We start from the raw sequence: 17664 nt of genomic DNA, 5'->3' as shown, positions 1-17664 counted from the left end.
GGGGTGGGGGTGGGGGGTAGATAAAACTACATTAATGAAAATCCCAAAGCAGCCAGGAAATGAGATAAATATTAAAAAGCAAAAACAAACAACTGAACAGCTCAACTACAAGTAGCCAGATTTTTGGGGGTTTATTGCTGACTTGAATGATCTCTCTACAACTGTTCAGGGAAGGCAGCTCTTGAAATTGCAATTGCTTCTCTTCCCCAAGCGAGCTGAGAGCACACGAATTTTCAGCCTGCACATGAAAGCAGTTTCACCAACATGAACAAAATATATACATTCTCAGCCACACACGCTCAGACACAGCCACAGCTTGATGCTGCAGCTAACACTGAGCATTCCACGCCTGGAAGCTGGGTCAATGTATGGCTTCTGACGTGCGTCACACTGTTGTTCATCATATCTGGTCTGCGTTTCCTCAGCCCTAATCTGGGCGTTGGAGTGCAGCCGGCAGCTCCAGAAGCAGGCAGCCTCCGCGCTGGGAGGCTGGCCCAGCACCACTGCTGCCCTTCGCTTGAGCAAATAGTTTTCCAGGCTGCCCGCTTCAGTGGGGCTGCACGCTGCCTGCCAGGCAACACGCTGCCCTGACACTGGTCACAGTACACACCTCATGGCCTGACCTCCTTTCCCTGCTAATTGCATTACACAGCCAGCTGGCTCCAGAGAGGAGTCGTCTGTTTGACTGAAGAATTTCTGCTTTTGGGGAGGCACGGCTGCTACTTTTGCTAAGTAACAGTCAGGCCTGACATCCCCATTGTCTGGCTGACAGTGTACCCATCCTAAAATCTAAGTTTTATTTGTAAATTAACCAAGAAACTTCCTGCCAGAACAGTGCTGCCTGGAGACTGATAATGTGTGCCTTTCATTCCCTTTCACTCTTACTGTATCACTGCCAATTTGTTTTTCTGCTGCTCGCCAGCCCTAGGCTATAAAAGCCTTGTAAGACATAAGTGCAATTATAGTCCTGGAGTCAAATGAATTGGACAAATCCAATAGCACAGCTCTGTCCCCACTTTGCAAACCCCTACAGCAGTTAGATTAGCCGCTAAAAATCTAATCTAGCTCTAGCTAACAAATTTCTGCAGCGAAGGAGCAAGAGTTCAGTATGGGGTTGCAACCAGATTTCTGAATTGAAAAAGTTCTGCTATGACAATAGAGAAGATAGAATAAATCACTTAAAAATTTTGCAGCTCATTTTGAAACCGTTAGGTACAATTTAGGTGGAACAAGACAGGGGACGGTAGGATGCTGTTACTATGATTGATTTTCATTCTTGACACAAGACAGCAGATAAAAAAAAGTTTAGAACCAATGATGCTGAACCTTACAGCAGCAAAAGATACCAACTGAATTTTGATTATTCCACTACAAGATGATTTCTTTCAGGCCTAAGACTTATTTGGAGAGGATTTTTTTCTTTCTTTTTTTTTTTCCTCCCAAATAAGCAATATAGTATGTCAGCATATATGTCAAACAGAGGAATACAAACTGCAAATTACAACTGTACTGCAGAAAAATAAGGGGCCAAGTTCGTCCTCAGTGAAAGCGCACTTATTCTTGTGAATTTATACCAGAAATGAATTTGTCCTCTTGTGTTCAGTAAAAATAAAGAACCATAATAACATATTTAAGTAAAATTACTGCATCTGCTTAATTCCCCAGCCCACAGAATTTATGGCCTGCTGTACTACTTCCTTGGCCAGCAGGTGGTAAGACCTTCTGTTCAACTCCGGAGCTTGCAAGCCAAACACACTGATTGGTATTGAATTCTTTTTGCCTGTCTGTAGGCAAAATAAGGAGAGAAGAAATCACAGAAATTACAAAGATTTCAGAGATAAGGCAGACCAGACATCCCAAGTAGTATCAATGCAATCCTATCTGATGGAAGCAGGGGGAAGGCAAGGAAAAAAGTTGTGGCCCCCACTGTATTCTGATTGATAACAATTTCTCTTCCCAGTAGTATCATCCTCTAACACCATATATGATTCTAGTGCAGCAAACATTAAAATGGAGCAGTTACTGAATGACAACATCGCAATGTGCATTCCTCTCCTGCACTGCTATGAAAAATAAGCATTAATATAAAGAAGTAATAAATATAAAATAAACTTTTTTAACATGGACATACCGCCCCAATAAGCTGAAGTGAGGACTTAAACCCAGCATGTACTAACTGCTCAGTGAGCAAGTGGAAGTATTAAAATACTTGTGGTGATCTTAAGAGTTGCCACGATCTTTGAAGCAACACAGTGCATTTGATCACAAATGTTAACCAGGTGTTGCAGAATTCATAAGCACAGTATTGGCAGGTGGGGGAAAATAAATACATTTTCCTCTTGTTTAAGAATGTGTTGCAGGCAGGCACGTGTTTCTTTTCCAGCATGCAGACCAGTTATGGTCTGCACGTGCAAAGGCTGCCAAAATCAACACAGGACTTGTGCAGCCTGAGGAACTTTGCTGCCAAAGCACCAATGTACTTGCCTTTCTGCATACTGGCTCCACAGCTAAGGCGCACAGTGAAACTGCAAGAAATTGACACTTTTAAAGTTATAAGAGTTCTTGCACCATGTTTAATACTGTCTTTAGAAATGGTGTGGATATGAACTTACGCTCAAAACATTGGTTTCAAATGCAGGCTAGTTCATCCATAAGCATTTTCAAAGAATTAAAGAACTATCAATCCTCCAGAAATTTTACAGTGCCTCCACTCTTAGCTACAGTTTTGTAAAATTTGTGAAGTCTATGCTAATTTGCACAGAAATATATGCTTGCTTACAAAAGAGCTGTGACAAATTAAATGAAACTGTTCTGTACAGAAGCACAGAACCATGGAAGATTATATGTTAAAAAAGACCTCTGGAAGTCATCTGGTCCAACCCACTGCTTACAGCAGAGCCAGCTCCCTAGGTCCATTAGGTTGCTCAGAGCTTTGTCTTTCTTTACAGGAATACACAGTTTGATCCCTGCAGGGTTCCATTCCTATAGCAGATTTAAGTTGGTTTTTTTTTTAAAGTCTTAAAGCAATCACTTTGCAGTATTTTCTGCAGATAATATGTACTGGCGCTGGCCTTGTTTTCTAGCACTTCAAGACTTGTAGGCTGGCAACTACTAAATGCTTTTGCTTTTTCTTCCTCACAAAGAAGAAATTCTCTTAAAGCAAACATAGGGAAGACAATTAAATAGAATAAGCAGACTCTCTTAATGTCTGTGTTAATCCCTAATGCGGGTGGGAATTAAGGGAATTACTACAATAGACTACTTGCAATTAAAACCTATTTTTCTCCTTGTGGCAGCTCTATCAGACTCTCCTTACTCAACAGCTAGATGATATTTCACTGCTTTTGCTAGACTTCCATAAAACTCAGGAGCTAAGACTACACAACCACAATTTGTGTAGGAAAAATAAGACTCGGAAAGACATGGTAGCAGTTCTCAGACATGAGTAAGTCTGCTGCAAAATGATCTGTTCTCCATATCCATGTGGAGTGGGGTAAGAATAAGTGGGCTTAAATTGAAACAAAGTAGATGCTACAAGTAATTTTTTCATGGTACAAGAAGTGGACCGTAGGAATACATTGCCTAGGGAAACTGTAAAGCATTCATCACTGGGGTTTTTAACCAGCAGGTAGATAAATACTGGCCAGGAACAAGAGAAATACAGATAGTCCTACTTGGTAAAGGGATAGAGACTAGACAGCCTCTTAATATGTACCACAGCCATATTCCTTTATCCTCAAGTACTCAGATAACATTTTTTTCCACAGCCATGTAAATCCATAAATCCAATATGAAGATAATGAGTTGCATACATGAAGAGAAACACGTAATTTTGTTGACTTTTTTTTTTTTTAATGACAGGTATCACAATAAAAAAAAGATCTAGCTTTACTATTAAATGCTGGTCAAGTTTTCAGGACTGGTACTCAGCAATTCCACCTTTTTATTTCAAGGCAAAGCACATGTTATTTTGAAACTAATGGGACAATAGATACAATCACCCGGTGACAAATTTATAGATAAATTTCAGAGCACAATAGTATCACATGGTAGACCGGATGGTTGTAGTAGCATTATTAACACACATTAACAACCTATGTAGGACAAGTTGCCAATTCTAATTAAAAAGGCAAAGATTTGGTACGCACCTATAATCTTCTTTGACTTTAAGCAGCAGTTGACAAGCACCATAATCTCAAATCACTCCTTTTTAGGAAAGGCAGATGATTAAGTACTGATACCAACAAAATTTTGGTCTGGGTTCTGGCCATCTTTGAAGCAGAGTCTGCTTGTCAGAATTGTGAATAACTGGATAATGGCTTTAAATATCAGCTGGCTCCTTTTGGTACTATGCTTGTCACTTCTCTTTGATTTCGTTTCTTTTCTGCTACATGCTGGACAATTCATCTGTAAGGTTTTATTATGCTGCATTTGGTTGTTTTGTTCTACCAAACTACAACAGTTTTGGCAGGCAGACAACATACAAATGAAATTATTGCTAATATTATTACTAATGGTGGTATTCGAGGCTACCATGGAAATGTGTTTCAGAATCCAGAATTTGGATGTCATTTAATTCAGATAATCTAGCTGCAGAGCACCATGTGGCACAGCAAAGATGGCCTGCTAGGACTAGTTAGCACAATCTGTTTTCAGTTTAAACTTTAATTTAAGAACTTGAAGACTACAGACAACATTTTGAAATACACAGCAAATTATTTACCTTTTTGGTCAGTGAATCATCTGAATCTGATGGCATTCTTGTAGACACATGAAAAATTATTTCCACAGTAGAGGTGGCATAATAAGGTGCCGTTTGCCCTGTGCTGCCATTGCGCTGCAGGCCGCCCATAAAACCACCATGTGTTGAAAGATCAACCTGATTGAAAGTCATAATTAGAAGAAATTTTAAAAGACTGATGAATATTCAGTATTAATTTATATATCAAGACTTGGTGAACTTAGCACTCCAGGACTCTGTAGCCATCCCAGATAAAGAGAAGCCTTCCCCTACAGGTTTGTGATCTTTGTGTTAGATCTGTCTGTTTCCCACTCCTGTACTTGACGCTTACTAAAAATAAACATCTCAACTAGGTACTGAGTGGTCATCTATGTGGCTATTTTACCTTCTTTCCAGCAAACAGCAAGGAAGCAGAATTATTCTGTCACGTGCAGCTGCTCTATGGGCTATGCATGGCTTAGCCAGCCCACTCAGAGCATACACCCTTAAGAAACATAAAGTGCAGAGAAAATATAAACAATCATAAAAACTACAAAAATTGAAGATTTGTACAAAAAGAAAAACCTTAGAAGAAATTATTCTAGAAGACTATTCAGATGCCTCTCTGAAGACAAGCCTGTGTCCAAAACCTTGTTTGTTTTCCCAACTGCACCAGTCTGAGGATGCTGCCTCTCCCTGTACACCTTGTGCACTTAAATCCTTAAACATGAAATACAGCTATCATATATTTCCAAAAAACATGAAAGTTCGTGCCATTTATGCTACTGACACACCATTTCAACAATGCAAACTAAAACCAAACATTTTTGTCCTTTGTGAAGCAGTCCTGTGGTTGGGTAAGTGGTCTGACTATGTGAAGAGCTAAAAAGAGCTAGAATTAAAGTAAAATTATGCTATGGCTCTTAATGATGGAGAAAGCAAAAATGTCCACTGCAGCACCACCTGTCCATCAGAAGCAGTAAGGATGAGTTAATCCAGAAGTATCATGTTGATTTATGGAATTGTCCTAAAAAAGCGATCTTTTAAGTATCACTAAATATTAGTGTGCATTAAAATTTATGGGTTTTTTTGTTTGGGTTTTTTTTTTTGAGAATTAAAAAAGATGCAGTGATATAAGCAGCTTGTTTTTCATTTACCTATTTTAACCAGCTTACACTGATTTTCATAGGTCTTCAGATCAATTATGTTAGCTTGCCTAAATTTGTGACTATTACCTCCCAGCCCAGTCCAGCAACAAAATCTTCGTACGCCTGGCTTCCCCTTGCATTGGACAGTATTGAACATTTGTCCTCCTGTCCTTCCGCAATGTAAAACACTGCAATCTTGTGAGTTTCACGGCTATAATTAAATATAAAAGAAACAAAAGTTAAAGAAGTTTTAGCTTAAAATTTTTTAGATCACCTGCAGTCAAAAGGTATGAACAGGTGACCATGTTCAACTCTACATGTCCACTTTTACACACACAAATACATCACTCAGTTTCAGTAGCAGAAATACATTTTCACCAATTTTTTTTTTTTTTTTGCCATGACCACACTGCAGAGACACCACAGTTCAGAGAGCAGACACATCTATTCCTTCCTTGCATCAGCAAAAGAATTGATGATGAAGTTCAGTTACAGGGCTAATCACTTATATCTGTGCAACCTTGCCAAAGACAGTTAAGATTGCACAGGCGTTAATGGGAGCATAATTTGACCTACAAAATTTTAATTATAGGGTGATGATATATGAGAAAGAAAAAACATTATTGACTTTCAGATCCTGGATTGAGTTTTACAAGAATGACAGTGACAGTTGGCTTCTTTGAAAACAAGCTGAGTGGATGTGGTACAAAAAAAGTTAGGATGTGGGAAAATCAGAACTCTGCAATGAGGCAGACATTTTTCAGATAGTTATATGTCCAGTAATGCAAATAAAACTTAGTACTCAGAACTCTATTCTGTCACTACCTGGCTGTAAAGAAGTTGTATGGAGACTATCCCTTAAAATACTGCTCTTGACACAGAGATCGTCCTGAAGAAAATAGTCCTTTGTGTGAGCTGAGCCAAAGTCACAAAAAATTTTTGAATCTCTTCCCTCTCAGCTAAAGAAAATAGGAAAAAGGCTGTTGTGTCTTATAATTTGCTACTGATTTTGAATTCTACGTATATAGTGCCAGTGAAAATTGCTTGTTCATTCAGGCTCCAGAACATGTTAGAAACAAGCGATCCCTTTTCCATACATATCTTTGTATTGCTAGCACATGCATTTTTAATTAATTTTTGGTTTTAGTGATGTACATATTCTTTCTTTAGAAACGCTAACCTTATCAATGGTGTGTTTAGTAAACATTACCTACCATTGGCGGGAATCCAGATTTTTCAGTTCTCGCAGTAATTTTGAATTTTTCTTAAGAAGATGAAAGCTTTTTCTATAAATATTTTAAAAAAAGGATTTGAAGGAAAATTAAACAAAGTACAGATGCAGTATTTTCTCATTCAAACACCCACAAGAAGGGAATCAAATCAGCATAATTCAAATGATGATATTATTATTATTATTATTATTATTATAAACAATCTGCAGATGTCTATTTAAAATAATCACTGAAGCGGGTATCTCTAAAAGTTCAAAAGTATGCTCTGACTACCACCCAGCTATACAATTCTTGCTTTCTTAAGTGTATACACATTTGGGGGTAGAAGTGAGAAGAGGAAGAGTACTGTACATGTTCTGAATCCTGTCTTCTTACCTTCTATCCCAGGAGTTCATTCCCAGGTCATTTAGCAACAGTCGACAGAAATAAAAAGATGCTTGAGGTTCAGCAGGACGTGGTTCTTCTTGACGGGCCACCTTCATATTGAAGTCTGAGCTGCATTTAAATATATGCTCTTTTTCATGAGCACTCTGCCTCATCAGGGCTTCAGTGATCGCATTTTCTTGATCGTAGCTCATACCAAAGGGTGGGGGTGATGGCTCATTCAGCTTTCGCTGCGGATGTAAAAGGCATTCAGGACTGGTGTTACCAATCTTTTCCAGCAATTGGTCAAGAGCATCTTCTCCTTCTTCCACCTGAGAAATGTCCTTCTGGGAAATGACATGGTGCTCAGTGTTGCCTGAGATCACAAATGCATTTGCTGTGCTCTGCCGTGGAAGACAGCCCTCCAAAGGTCCATACAATATTCTACCATCCCAAGAGTACTTCCCTGAGATATCCCTGACAATTACCCTTACATCTGAGGGGGGTGCTGCTGGCTCAGTGTCTGTCGTCTTCTCTGCAGGGATTTGGAGGTAAGATATGAGAGTACTGTCATTAAACACAAAGAGCTGCAGGTTGGGACTCCGGAATACTTCCGAGGACAGCTCGGAGGACTCCACATAGGAGTTGTCGTGGTTCTCACTGAGGAGACTGTGGAGAATGGCAGGGCCTCCACTGAGGGGGTAGTGGCTCAGGTGATTCACCAAGTGAGTCATAACCATCCGCGCTGTTAAAGGTATCAATTCTAAATTCCTCCTCCTTTTTTCTAAAACAATCAGTAAAAGGTAATAGATCAGTAAGAGCAGCAAGAGGTAATAAAAAAAGAGCATCTACAAATTTATGTTATATTTCAGAAGCTTGCCTTAGATGCCCTCCTAATCCTTTCTGTTCTAGAAACTATTTACAATCACTTTCCAAAAAAATTCTACTGTTTTTATTTTGTTTTACCACATGCCCTTTGACATTTAGCCTACTGTGATTTCCAGGTCTCCATACAATAAGCAAAAAGTCCTGCACACTATTCCCATACTGCTTGCTGTCACTGTGGTTATAACTGGCAGGTTAAGGTGTTTCTCCTTACCGCCTGTACTCCCACAGTCATTCCCACAGCAACTGTAGCAAAAGAGGGACAAGGCACAAGAAGCAAAAGGTAAACCAAGTTGCAACTGAAAAACCAATGCTTCTTGATCTTTAGCAGCATGATGGTAAGTTTGTTGTATTGAGGCAGACAGGGGACCTTCTGGATCCCAAGATGTTTCCCTCAGTGCAGACAAATACATCAGTTATTTCATAAACTGACTGTGCTCTGACTTATGTTGTGTCCCCACTTCTCCTACTGGAATGTTACTCCAGAATATTACCTCTTTTATAGCCAGAAACCTTCTAATTTCCAAGTTTTGTTCATATTCAGTTTAAACCTGTTTTTCTTTAGTTTATAGTGTTTTCCTCTTTCCTTGGCATTTATACCTTTTAATGCACTTTTAAACAAAGGTATATCCCTGTTCGGCCTTTTGCTAGTCCCCAAAAGCCAAAATTCTTGACCCTCTCATGAAAAAGGCTCTTTATTCTTTTCCTGAATCCCCTACTAGTATATCTCCAAATTAATCTTTTTCAAAACCAAGGAAATAAAAGAACTTGTAGGGCACTAACATATACAAAATGGGAAACAACTCTTTCTACCTACAATGACAAATGTACCATGACACGTAACTTTATCTTTCTGCTATTCACAACATGTCTTGCTCAGTAAGAAATCTGTGTAGAATAGGTTTTTAACCTTTTTGTGAAAAATAAATGTACATAAACAAAACCCAAGCAAATAAGCGGTAGGACTGAAAAATAGTGTAGTATCAAAACCTGAAAATACTATTTTAAAGCATCACTGTCAATCCAACATTCTCTTGCACAACTTCATACTGCATCTGTACTTTTGATTGTTCTGTATAAATAAATACATTAATGCATATTAAGACATGAAATTACTTACAATTGACATAATTCAGTTGAGCAGTCATTATTTTAAAGGTTATTTCTTAAAAGTTTTTGAAATAAAGATGATCTCTATGATAAATCACTTAAATTGTTTCCTATGTTTTGATGCATACCTTTAAGTTGACTTTAAAAAGTTAGTAACAAAATGTACCTAGATTTAAATAATCTCTTTTCACTTTAGACATATGTAGATTGTGAAATCAGCAGGAATGGCATATTTATGTAGAATTTGGTCCAAATTGTACATGTGCTTCTCAAATCACTCAGAATAGGCAAATTATCTATGACAATGGAGTCATTTCTACTGAAAAGTTCAAGAGCAGCTGCACTCTTCTCAAAGTAGTTTGATTTGGGGGCCTATTTGTTGAATTCAATTCTAGAAACTAAATTATAAGTATTACCAGAGGCAAAATCAGCTTCTCAGTCTAACCTATCTCTGTACAAATTTCTCACTGTACAGGACCTGAGTGTCATTTTCTCTCTCCTGTGATCTTCATAAAAAGCAAATGTCAGCAACAAACTTGAACATTGTATTACAGAGGCAACTGAAATTCATCCAAAAAAGGGTACTGCTCAGTTTTCAAGGAATAGTTGCTATATGCAGTAAAGAGAAGCACATTTTCAAGGAAGAGATGTAACCTGGAAAGCTTTATTTGCTGAATGCTGACATGCTGGTTGTCACCACGCTCTATGAACTCTCTTACCCTCAGCAACAGTGAGCAGGTTGCCCAGATCCATGGAGGAGTGGCACTGGGCTGGCTCAGAGCTCTTGACATTCCCCAGTGGCAAAAATGGGTCATAATCACTGGACGACAGATCTGCCAGACTCAGCACGTAATGGCTTTGTTGAGTATATGTGCTGGAGCCATTCACACAACAGTGCAGAACCTGCAAGTAGAAAAGCATGACACTGAAGAAGTAATAATGTGTACATTGCAGTCCTCACTTTAAACACATTCAGTAAGAAGTGACCCACCATAATTTCTACATTGTGAAAGCCAGGACGTGCTACAAAATCCATCTACATCTAAACACAGTGGTTTTGAACTTTGTCTGCATTTATTCTGTACCTTAACAACTCACTTCAGGACTTATTTTGTATTTTAACAGCTCATTTCAAACAATTCTGCGAATAATTTCTGCAAAGATTATTTTCCTTGACTTGTTTTTTAAGCATTTTACCTTTCTCTCTTCAGCATCCTCTGTCTGTTCTACATCTTTCATCTTATTATTCTAACATTTTGCATTCTTAACTTCTCATCCATACAACTTCTGCCTACACTGTGAGAATTCATGATTTTCTACAGCTTGATAAAAATGCTTCTGTGCCTAACAGGATCTGTGAAAGGGATCTTTAAACATCTAGGCAAAATAAATCATGTTCATTCCTCGTACTCACTCTGTAAATATAGTCCAGTAAAGGAGCTTTGGATGCATGTTGATCTTCAAGACCACCAGCAGGCACTGGCTCCAGTAGCATTTTCATGGGTAATGCCATACACCAATCCAACAAGCAAAGTAGCAGTGAAACTATAAACTAAACAAAAACATGCACCACAGTATTTAAGTATATTCTATTAAATTCATCCAAAGTTAAAGCTATGAGTTTGCAAGTTTAAAATATGACTCTGGTTCAAAGCATCTTGATTTAATAACCATCGCGAACAGCACCAAGAAAGAATGAAGACTGATTTTTTCAGTGACGTACCTTTTTATCTGCCTCCACAGAGGAGTATTCAGCACTTGGCAAAAGAAATGCAATAGTGGCCACAAGGATCTAGATTAAAATAAACAAAATTCCAGAAATAGGTTTTATTTCTTTTGCTACAAAGAGCATGAACTTCATTTGAACAAGGTAAGAAAAAGGTTACATTGTCTCAGGATCATCTAACTGCCCTTGTAAATCAATGTCCAAATGAAACGAAAAGTTTTACTGAATTTTGGAAATAAATCACGACAAATGAGAGAAGTACACTGGTCCTAAAACTACAGCAAGTACATCTCTTAATAATTGCAGAGGAAAGAAAAAGTTAAGATGACGTCACAGTTACAGTAGCTCAATTAAGGAATTAAGACAATTTTGCATATAATTTCCATACAAACATAAAAAAGAAACTGACGTACTTCAGTAATTTTTCTGGATAGAGAGGATTCGTACTTCTGAAGCTTTTGCCAGTAAGAAACCAGCAGCTGAAGAACATCACAGGCTACCTGAGCTACCAGTTTATTAGAAAACTGGAAAAGAAAAGGTGAATAAAAGCCAAATAAAATATCCAGATACAATACAGTGCATGCAGTTTTTATATATTTTAAATTATTTCGGATCTATACAAACATTTTAAAATACTGATGTTGCAAAAATCACATTGTCAGCTTTAGGAAACAGCAGGCTTCACGTTATCTACACGATCTTAACTTGGTCTATTGTGGAAGGGGTCTTTAGGTACATAATCACATACTGTTTTTGCAAATATTGTGCACATTTGTATACCAGCTCGGCCCCACTGAACAACTATGCATATATTCTGAACTATGCTCACTGAAGATAGTGAGCTACTAATTATATGCAAAGGTTCAGAACTGGGAGACATCTTTTTGAAGATGGCTAATGTTGTATCACTAAACTGTGCAAAAAGTCCTAAGCAGTTGTGTGTTAGGAGCATCCTGTCAGTGCTTTAAGCAATGAAAAGACAAACCAGCGGACTGTGCTCTGTATAATCAGGAATTATTTTAAAAATTAAAATACCTTTTTTACACAATGCTTATTTATTACAGAGACTGTCATAGTAATACCTTCAGTGTCACACCTATGACATTGATTGCTTCCTTCACCTGGGGATGGTTCGTACACTGCATTAGTTCTTCACATATCCAAACTCCAAGGCCACAAATGGCTATGCATCTTTTACAAAAGAAAAAGTGCTTTTATCAGAAGTTTTAGAAGAATATTTAGGGGGTGTGGGGAAAAGAAAAAGAAAGACATGCACAAAGATGTAACCTCTATTTTCCCTCTCATACAACAGGTCAACTCCTTAATGGAGCAGAGTGGACCTCATCTTAATAGGGCTAAAGTGAAGAAGTCATCTAAAAAGGATCAAACCACAAGGCAATAGTAGCAACTCAGCTGTACAAGCACCAAAAATAACTAGTGAGAAAGACTTCCCCATTTTGCCATTCCTTTTACTCAATATTTTACCTTGCAGCTTCATTTGGTTCCTCTGTAGCATTCTTCAATAAAATATTTATGAGGTAACACTAAAATAATAAAATAAATTAGAATAAGCATCCTTTTTGTACATCTACTTTAAAGTTGTTTAATTTTGACATAGTTACAAGTGAAATCATTTTAATTCTCAGTCTATTCTTAAAGCATTTTTACCCCATGCCAATTTTGGTTTGTCAAGGGAAAAACACTTACTGATTACAACTCAAATATACAGGCCCTTGAGGATAAATCTAATTGACCTCAAAAATCATGTACATGCAGCAAGATGGAAATCAATTAGTTTTCAGAGTTGATGGGTATTTACTAACAATGAGTGGTGATCACTTGATGATATAAAGTATAGTGTTTAGGTTCTAAGCAAGTCATGTTATGAAAAACACAGTGCATTTTTCAGTACAGAAAAGACACTTTCAAAATCAAGACTGTTTTAACAGACTTCCAATGACTTTCCAAGACCTGATGAAGAAAGCAAGAATGGGAGCTAAGTGTGCTAAGGGGTCTGCATTCTCTCTAGTTCTACCTTCTCAGGCCACATGAGCAATTTGGAGATTTCTCCCCAGCTATACCTAATTTTATGCAGTGGATCATCCTGGTGTCTCAGATTTATCAAAAAGCGACGGAGGCTTGTGTGAGAGCAACCATTTGGGTAGGTTTCACCTGAAAGTCATGTTGCAGGTCACCTTTGTCAGGTCTTTGAGGAAGGGCATGCCTGATTTTTCCCCTACAAGATTACTGTTGTGAAGGTTATTAAATTACAAAGCTTTCCACCCCACAAAGAAATTCATGTCTCAAGGCATCTCACTGAAATTAATTCTCAGAGAAAAACCATTCACGGAAGATAATGATTCTAACAGTGGAATTTTCTTAACATATTACTCTAACACCAATAAGACAAAAAATATCTCACCTTATGCACACCCCACATGTCTTACAGGAGAAGCTAATAGACACAGATACAACAAACAGACACTTTAAATAATACCACCAACATCATTTAATGAATTGACCTGACAGAGATCTGGCTGGAAAACACCACATTTGATCATAGCCTGTTCAGTCTCCTTGAAAATAAAATGTAATTTGCAGTATCTAAGCTTTGCTAATTTTATGGTATATGTTAATCTAAGCACTGCTTATCAAATAAGTACATACAATGTGTGCAGTTGTGGGGTTTTGAGTAGAAGGTGTTTATTTTTTAAACAAAAACATAGTTAGAATGAAATGACTGAATAGTAAAAATCTTAAGGTACCTAAGGATTTACTAATGAAATGTGACTTTACCTTCACATCTGCAGTTCCCGCGATGATCTCACCGGCTTCTGAAATGGGCCGCAACAGTGGGATTTCTTGGTAGATATTTGGAAAGCAAACAAGAGAACCAAGGATGGTGTGAGCTTCTGAACGGGGAGCCTAGTGAATGAAAAGTAAACAACTATTCATAAAAACCCCAAACTTCATAAAGTTATGAAAATGACATAAGCTATGAGGCTAGTGTGTATCACCATAAATACTAAGTGTGCTGTATTCACAGTGCAACATTTGAAGTGTCCCAAAGAACATGTTCCAATAGCTTTTCCTTTACAGTTACAGTAGAAGCTGCATTAAGCAGTGACTAACTTGTCTGCCCATGCTTTTTGCTGCTGTGTTGCTCTGCTCTTTTTCTGAGGCCAAGCTTCTCCTCCAGCAGGGACCTGGCCCTGCTCCTAAGCATATTCTGCATTTTTAATACCTCCTCCATCATTACACAATCCAACTATCAGTAACTCAGTGTCAATAAAAAAATACAGAACCACCTAAAGAATAGATGAGAGTTTTAAGCACTAATCCAGCCCTACTATTAGCTGATCATGTGACACAAAGGACAGCACAATGCACTCAAACTGACTGTATACATGACAAAAATGCATAGACATTCCTGCTTCAATAAAACCATCAAAAGCAACATTGCGTGAGCTATAAATGCATTAACTACTGCTATATAATATTGTGCAATGTTGAAAACGTCATGCACACCAAGTTTTATGCTAGTAAGAAAAATGGAAGATGGTGCTGGTTTGTTTTGTTTGTTTGTTTTCCATGGAAAGCTGAGTATTAGTTTCTTATTAGCACTTTAAGCTCTGGATCAGTGACCAGGCTGATCAGATTTATTTTTTTTTTTAAGAGATGTCAGAAAATTAATAGCTATAATCTCTTTGAGGGTCAATGGAAAGAATATGGTTAGGCTCACCATTTCAGTTCTGCTGAAATACACGAGGGCTGTGTCCCTGTGCAGTGCCACCTGCTCAGCCACACGAGTGTCAAAAAAGCAAAACAGACAGAAAGGTCTCTCCTGAACTGGTGCTTCATGTACAACAAAGCTTTCCTGTTTTTCCCAAGATTGCCGGACCTTTACCCTTATTTTGGCATCCTGTCATTGATCTGCTATTTTACTCATCCTTCACTAATTTAATAATTTAGAGTCACATTTCTATTATGTTGATATTTAGTCACATTTCTATTATGTTGATATTTAGTAAGAAATTCTGTATTACCAAAAGAGTTTCCAATATTTGCTCACTGAAAAAAGCTAATGAGATTCTGAAAACCAAGTCCTGCTTTTAGCACATGGGTGTGCTGTAATATTAGGAAGGATACGATTTCTCATGCTTTGACCTTTTGATGAAACACCTTTGCAATACTAGTATGTCACCTTATCCCACAGTTTCACACATCAGCTGCCATGGTATCTGCCCCAAGAGCCCCACTTCGCATTGCGCTAATGAGTTAGAGTAGAGACATCCGAACCTCGTTAGCAAGCGCGCGCTCTCAGGGGACAAGGAGCTGGGCATTGCCATACTCACCTCCAGCATGTCTGTGCTCAGAACCCTGGCCGCTGCAGTAATGAAGTCTCCTATCAGCATCGTAAAGCCAGGTAAGCCCAGGAAGAAAAACCAAGGTGGGCAGTGCTTTATTACAGTATTTAAGATATCCTGAAAGAGAAGTTATGTGTTCAAGAATAAATAAGTAAAAAGATCCAAAAAGCCCAAAACCAAAGGGGACAGTTTGAGAACATTTAACTTCACAGTTCATCAGTTCCACACTTATCAAGGTGATAATTCACTGAGCCACACAAGCTCTATGACCATCACCTAACAATCACTACTTTCCGCTGCAGATGCATTTAGTAGGAAAAATGCACTTTGTGTTTTGGTAATATTTGTACTCTTAAATTCCTGTTTAAAAAACCCCAAACAAACAAACATCCATGTCCCTTGCTATCTAAGCATAACTGTTTTCCTGTTTGAATTCAAAAATCAGACTGTTAATCAACTGAAGATGAAGCATTACAACACACCTAATGAAGTATTTCCTAAAATCACATTACTCAAAATTCTGTAGCCATAAAACCCATGAGATGACATATATGACTGCCGCCTTTGCCCTGAAGGAGCTCAAGGCAGTAGCTGACAGCAGGGCAGCTTACTACTGTTAGGCTGCTCTAGCACTTATGGGATTTTTGAGCTGTTCTGAACTAGTCGAGAAATACAGCAATGCCAAATACAAGAAGTGATCATACGCAGCACAGCAACACAGATACATCTATGCTAACTAGATTTTAAGTCACCTTCTTCTAAATAATTAAAACAGCCAATATAGATAAGCCTTGGGAAAAGAAATTTTGCTGAACTTTTGAAGTAAGAGGGGTTTATTTGTCTTTAAGAGGTAGCACTGTATGTGCAAGAACAGACCACCAACTACAGCTTTACTCTTATCATTACCCTGTGACACAGAGCACATTCAAGATGAGCATGTCAACTTTAATCCTTCCATGTTTCAATTCTTCACTGTCTCTCCAAATCAGAGCAAAGTTCATGTATTTCAGTTAAGATTTCCTTCCTACAAGGTTTCAGCACGTTTAAAATTAGGTACAAAATCTATATAATCCTTACTTGCAACATTATATTTGCTGAAGAATTAGATAAAGCTATTTCTATATTGAGCAGAAAATTATTTTTCATCTCAATAAAATTCTAAAGAAAAGTTGCAAAGGAAAACCATTTTCAATGTCCATCTTTACTAGTTTTATGATGTGTTAAAGAAGGCTTGAACTTAAATTTAGTCCCAGAATGCATCCGTATGCTCAATTTCTAAATCAGAAACTATAGTTGTCAAACTTATTTTTATCTGTATGAAGATATGCTTTAACACCAACTAGTATTTCTTCAAAGCACTGCAACACACCTGGACAGAACCTATTTAGTGTTCTGCTAAGTATTTACAGCAGTAACTTGTAACTTCTTATGAAATAACTGTGTTATACATTTTAAATAAATAATATTAGTTTTTAACATAGTAGCAGATAATGCTTTCACTTTCCTGAATAAGCTAAAATGCCACTCGAGTTAATGTTTAAACTAGTTTTAATCACTTCCTTTGATACATTTTAAAGTCAATATAAGTCAACGCAAACATTCAAAAAGAGGGAGCAGATGGATGCAGCAGCTCATAAAGTGGGTGGTAAACTCACCCTCCGAGCATAACAAAAGACCCACCTTTTTATAATTAAGGGGCTGATTAATGCACCGGGCTCCTCACAACACAACGCACCTGTAATTACGAACAGAGCCAGGTACTGTGATGTGTTTGGTCTCTGAATAATTGGGCATCAAACTATAGAGCAGCAGATGGGAGTACACTTCTGTTGACATATGCCACAATAAAAAAGCCTGCACTAACCTGGCCTGAAAGGTAACAGAACATCGGAAGTACAAAGACCTGCTACAAACAACTGCGTTAACTCCTGTCCTCACTCCATCAATCCCATCTGTTAAATACCACTGTAACGATCATCCAGCTTCATCAGCTCTTAACTATGGTCATTCTATAGAACACTTAGAAAATGAGGATAAAAAAGTAATTGCAAAAACGTTACTGTAACATATTAATACCTGTCATTTTACAGCACTGTATAAATAATTTTAACAA

At 37.8% G+C, this 17664-nt stretch overlaps 1 protein-coding gene across 1 annotated transcript in view; it reads right to left on the bottom strand.

Moving 5' to 3' along the window:
• The window catches only part of RALGAPA2 (Ral GTPase activating protein catalytic alpha subunit 2), a 127676-nt gene that overhangs the window by 58415 nt on the left and 51597 nt on the right, over positions 1-17664 (bottom strand). Inside the window, exons 25-36 of the mRNA XM_026844668.1 lie at positions 15540-15668; positions 13981-14109; positions 12670-12728; positions 12267-12375; positions 11598-11708; positions 11182-11250; positions 10873-11010; positions 10178-10361; positions 7476-8247; positions 7083-7154; positions 5956-6079; positions 4724-4879 (exon numbers count right to left, since the gene is read on the bottom strand). Of these exons, the coding sequence (XP_026700469.1) occupies positions 4724-4879; positions 5956-6079; positions 7083-7154; positions 7476-8247; positions 10178-10361; positions 10873-11010; positions 11182-11250; positions 11598-11708; positions 12267-12375; positions 12670-12728; positions 13981-14109; positions 15540-15668 (2052 nt within the window). The remainder of the gene's footprint in view (positions 1-4723; positions 4880-5955; positions 6080-7082; positions 7155-7475; positions 8248-10177; positions 10362-10872; positions 11011-11181; positions 11251-11597; positions 11709-12266; positions 12376-12669; positions 12729-13980; positions 14110-15539; positions 15669-17664) is intronic.

Source organism: Athene cunicularia (genome assembly GCF_003259725.1).
Source record: "Athene cunicularia isolate RWA chromosome 3 unlocalized genomic scaffold, athCun1 chr3_part1, whole genome shotgun sequence".
NCBI lineage: Eukaryota > Metazoa > Chordata > Aves > Strigiformes > Strigidae > Athene > Athene cunicularia.
This window is presented reverse-complemented; position numbering and strand designations above follow the sequence as displayed.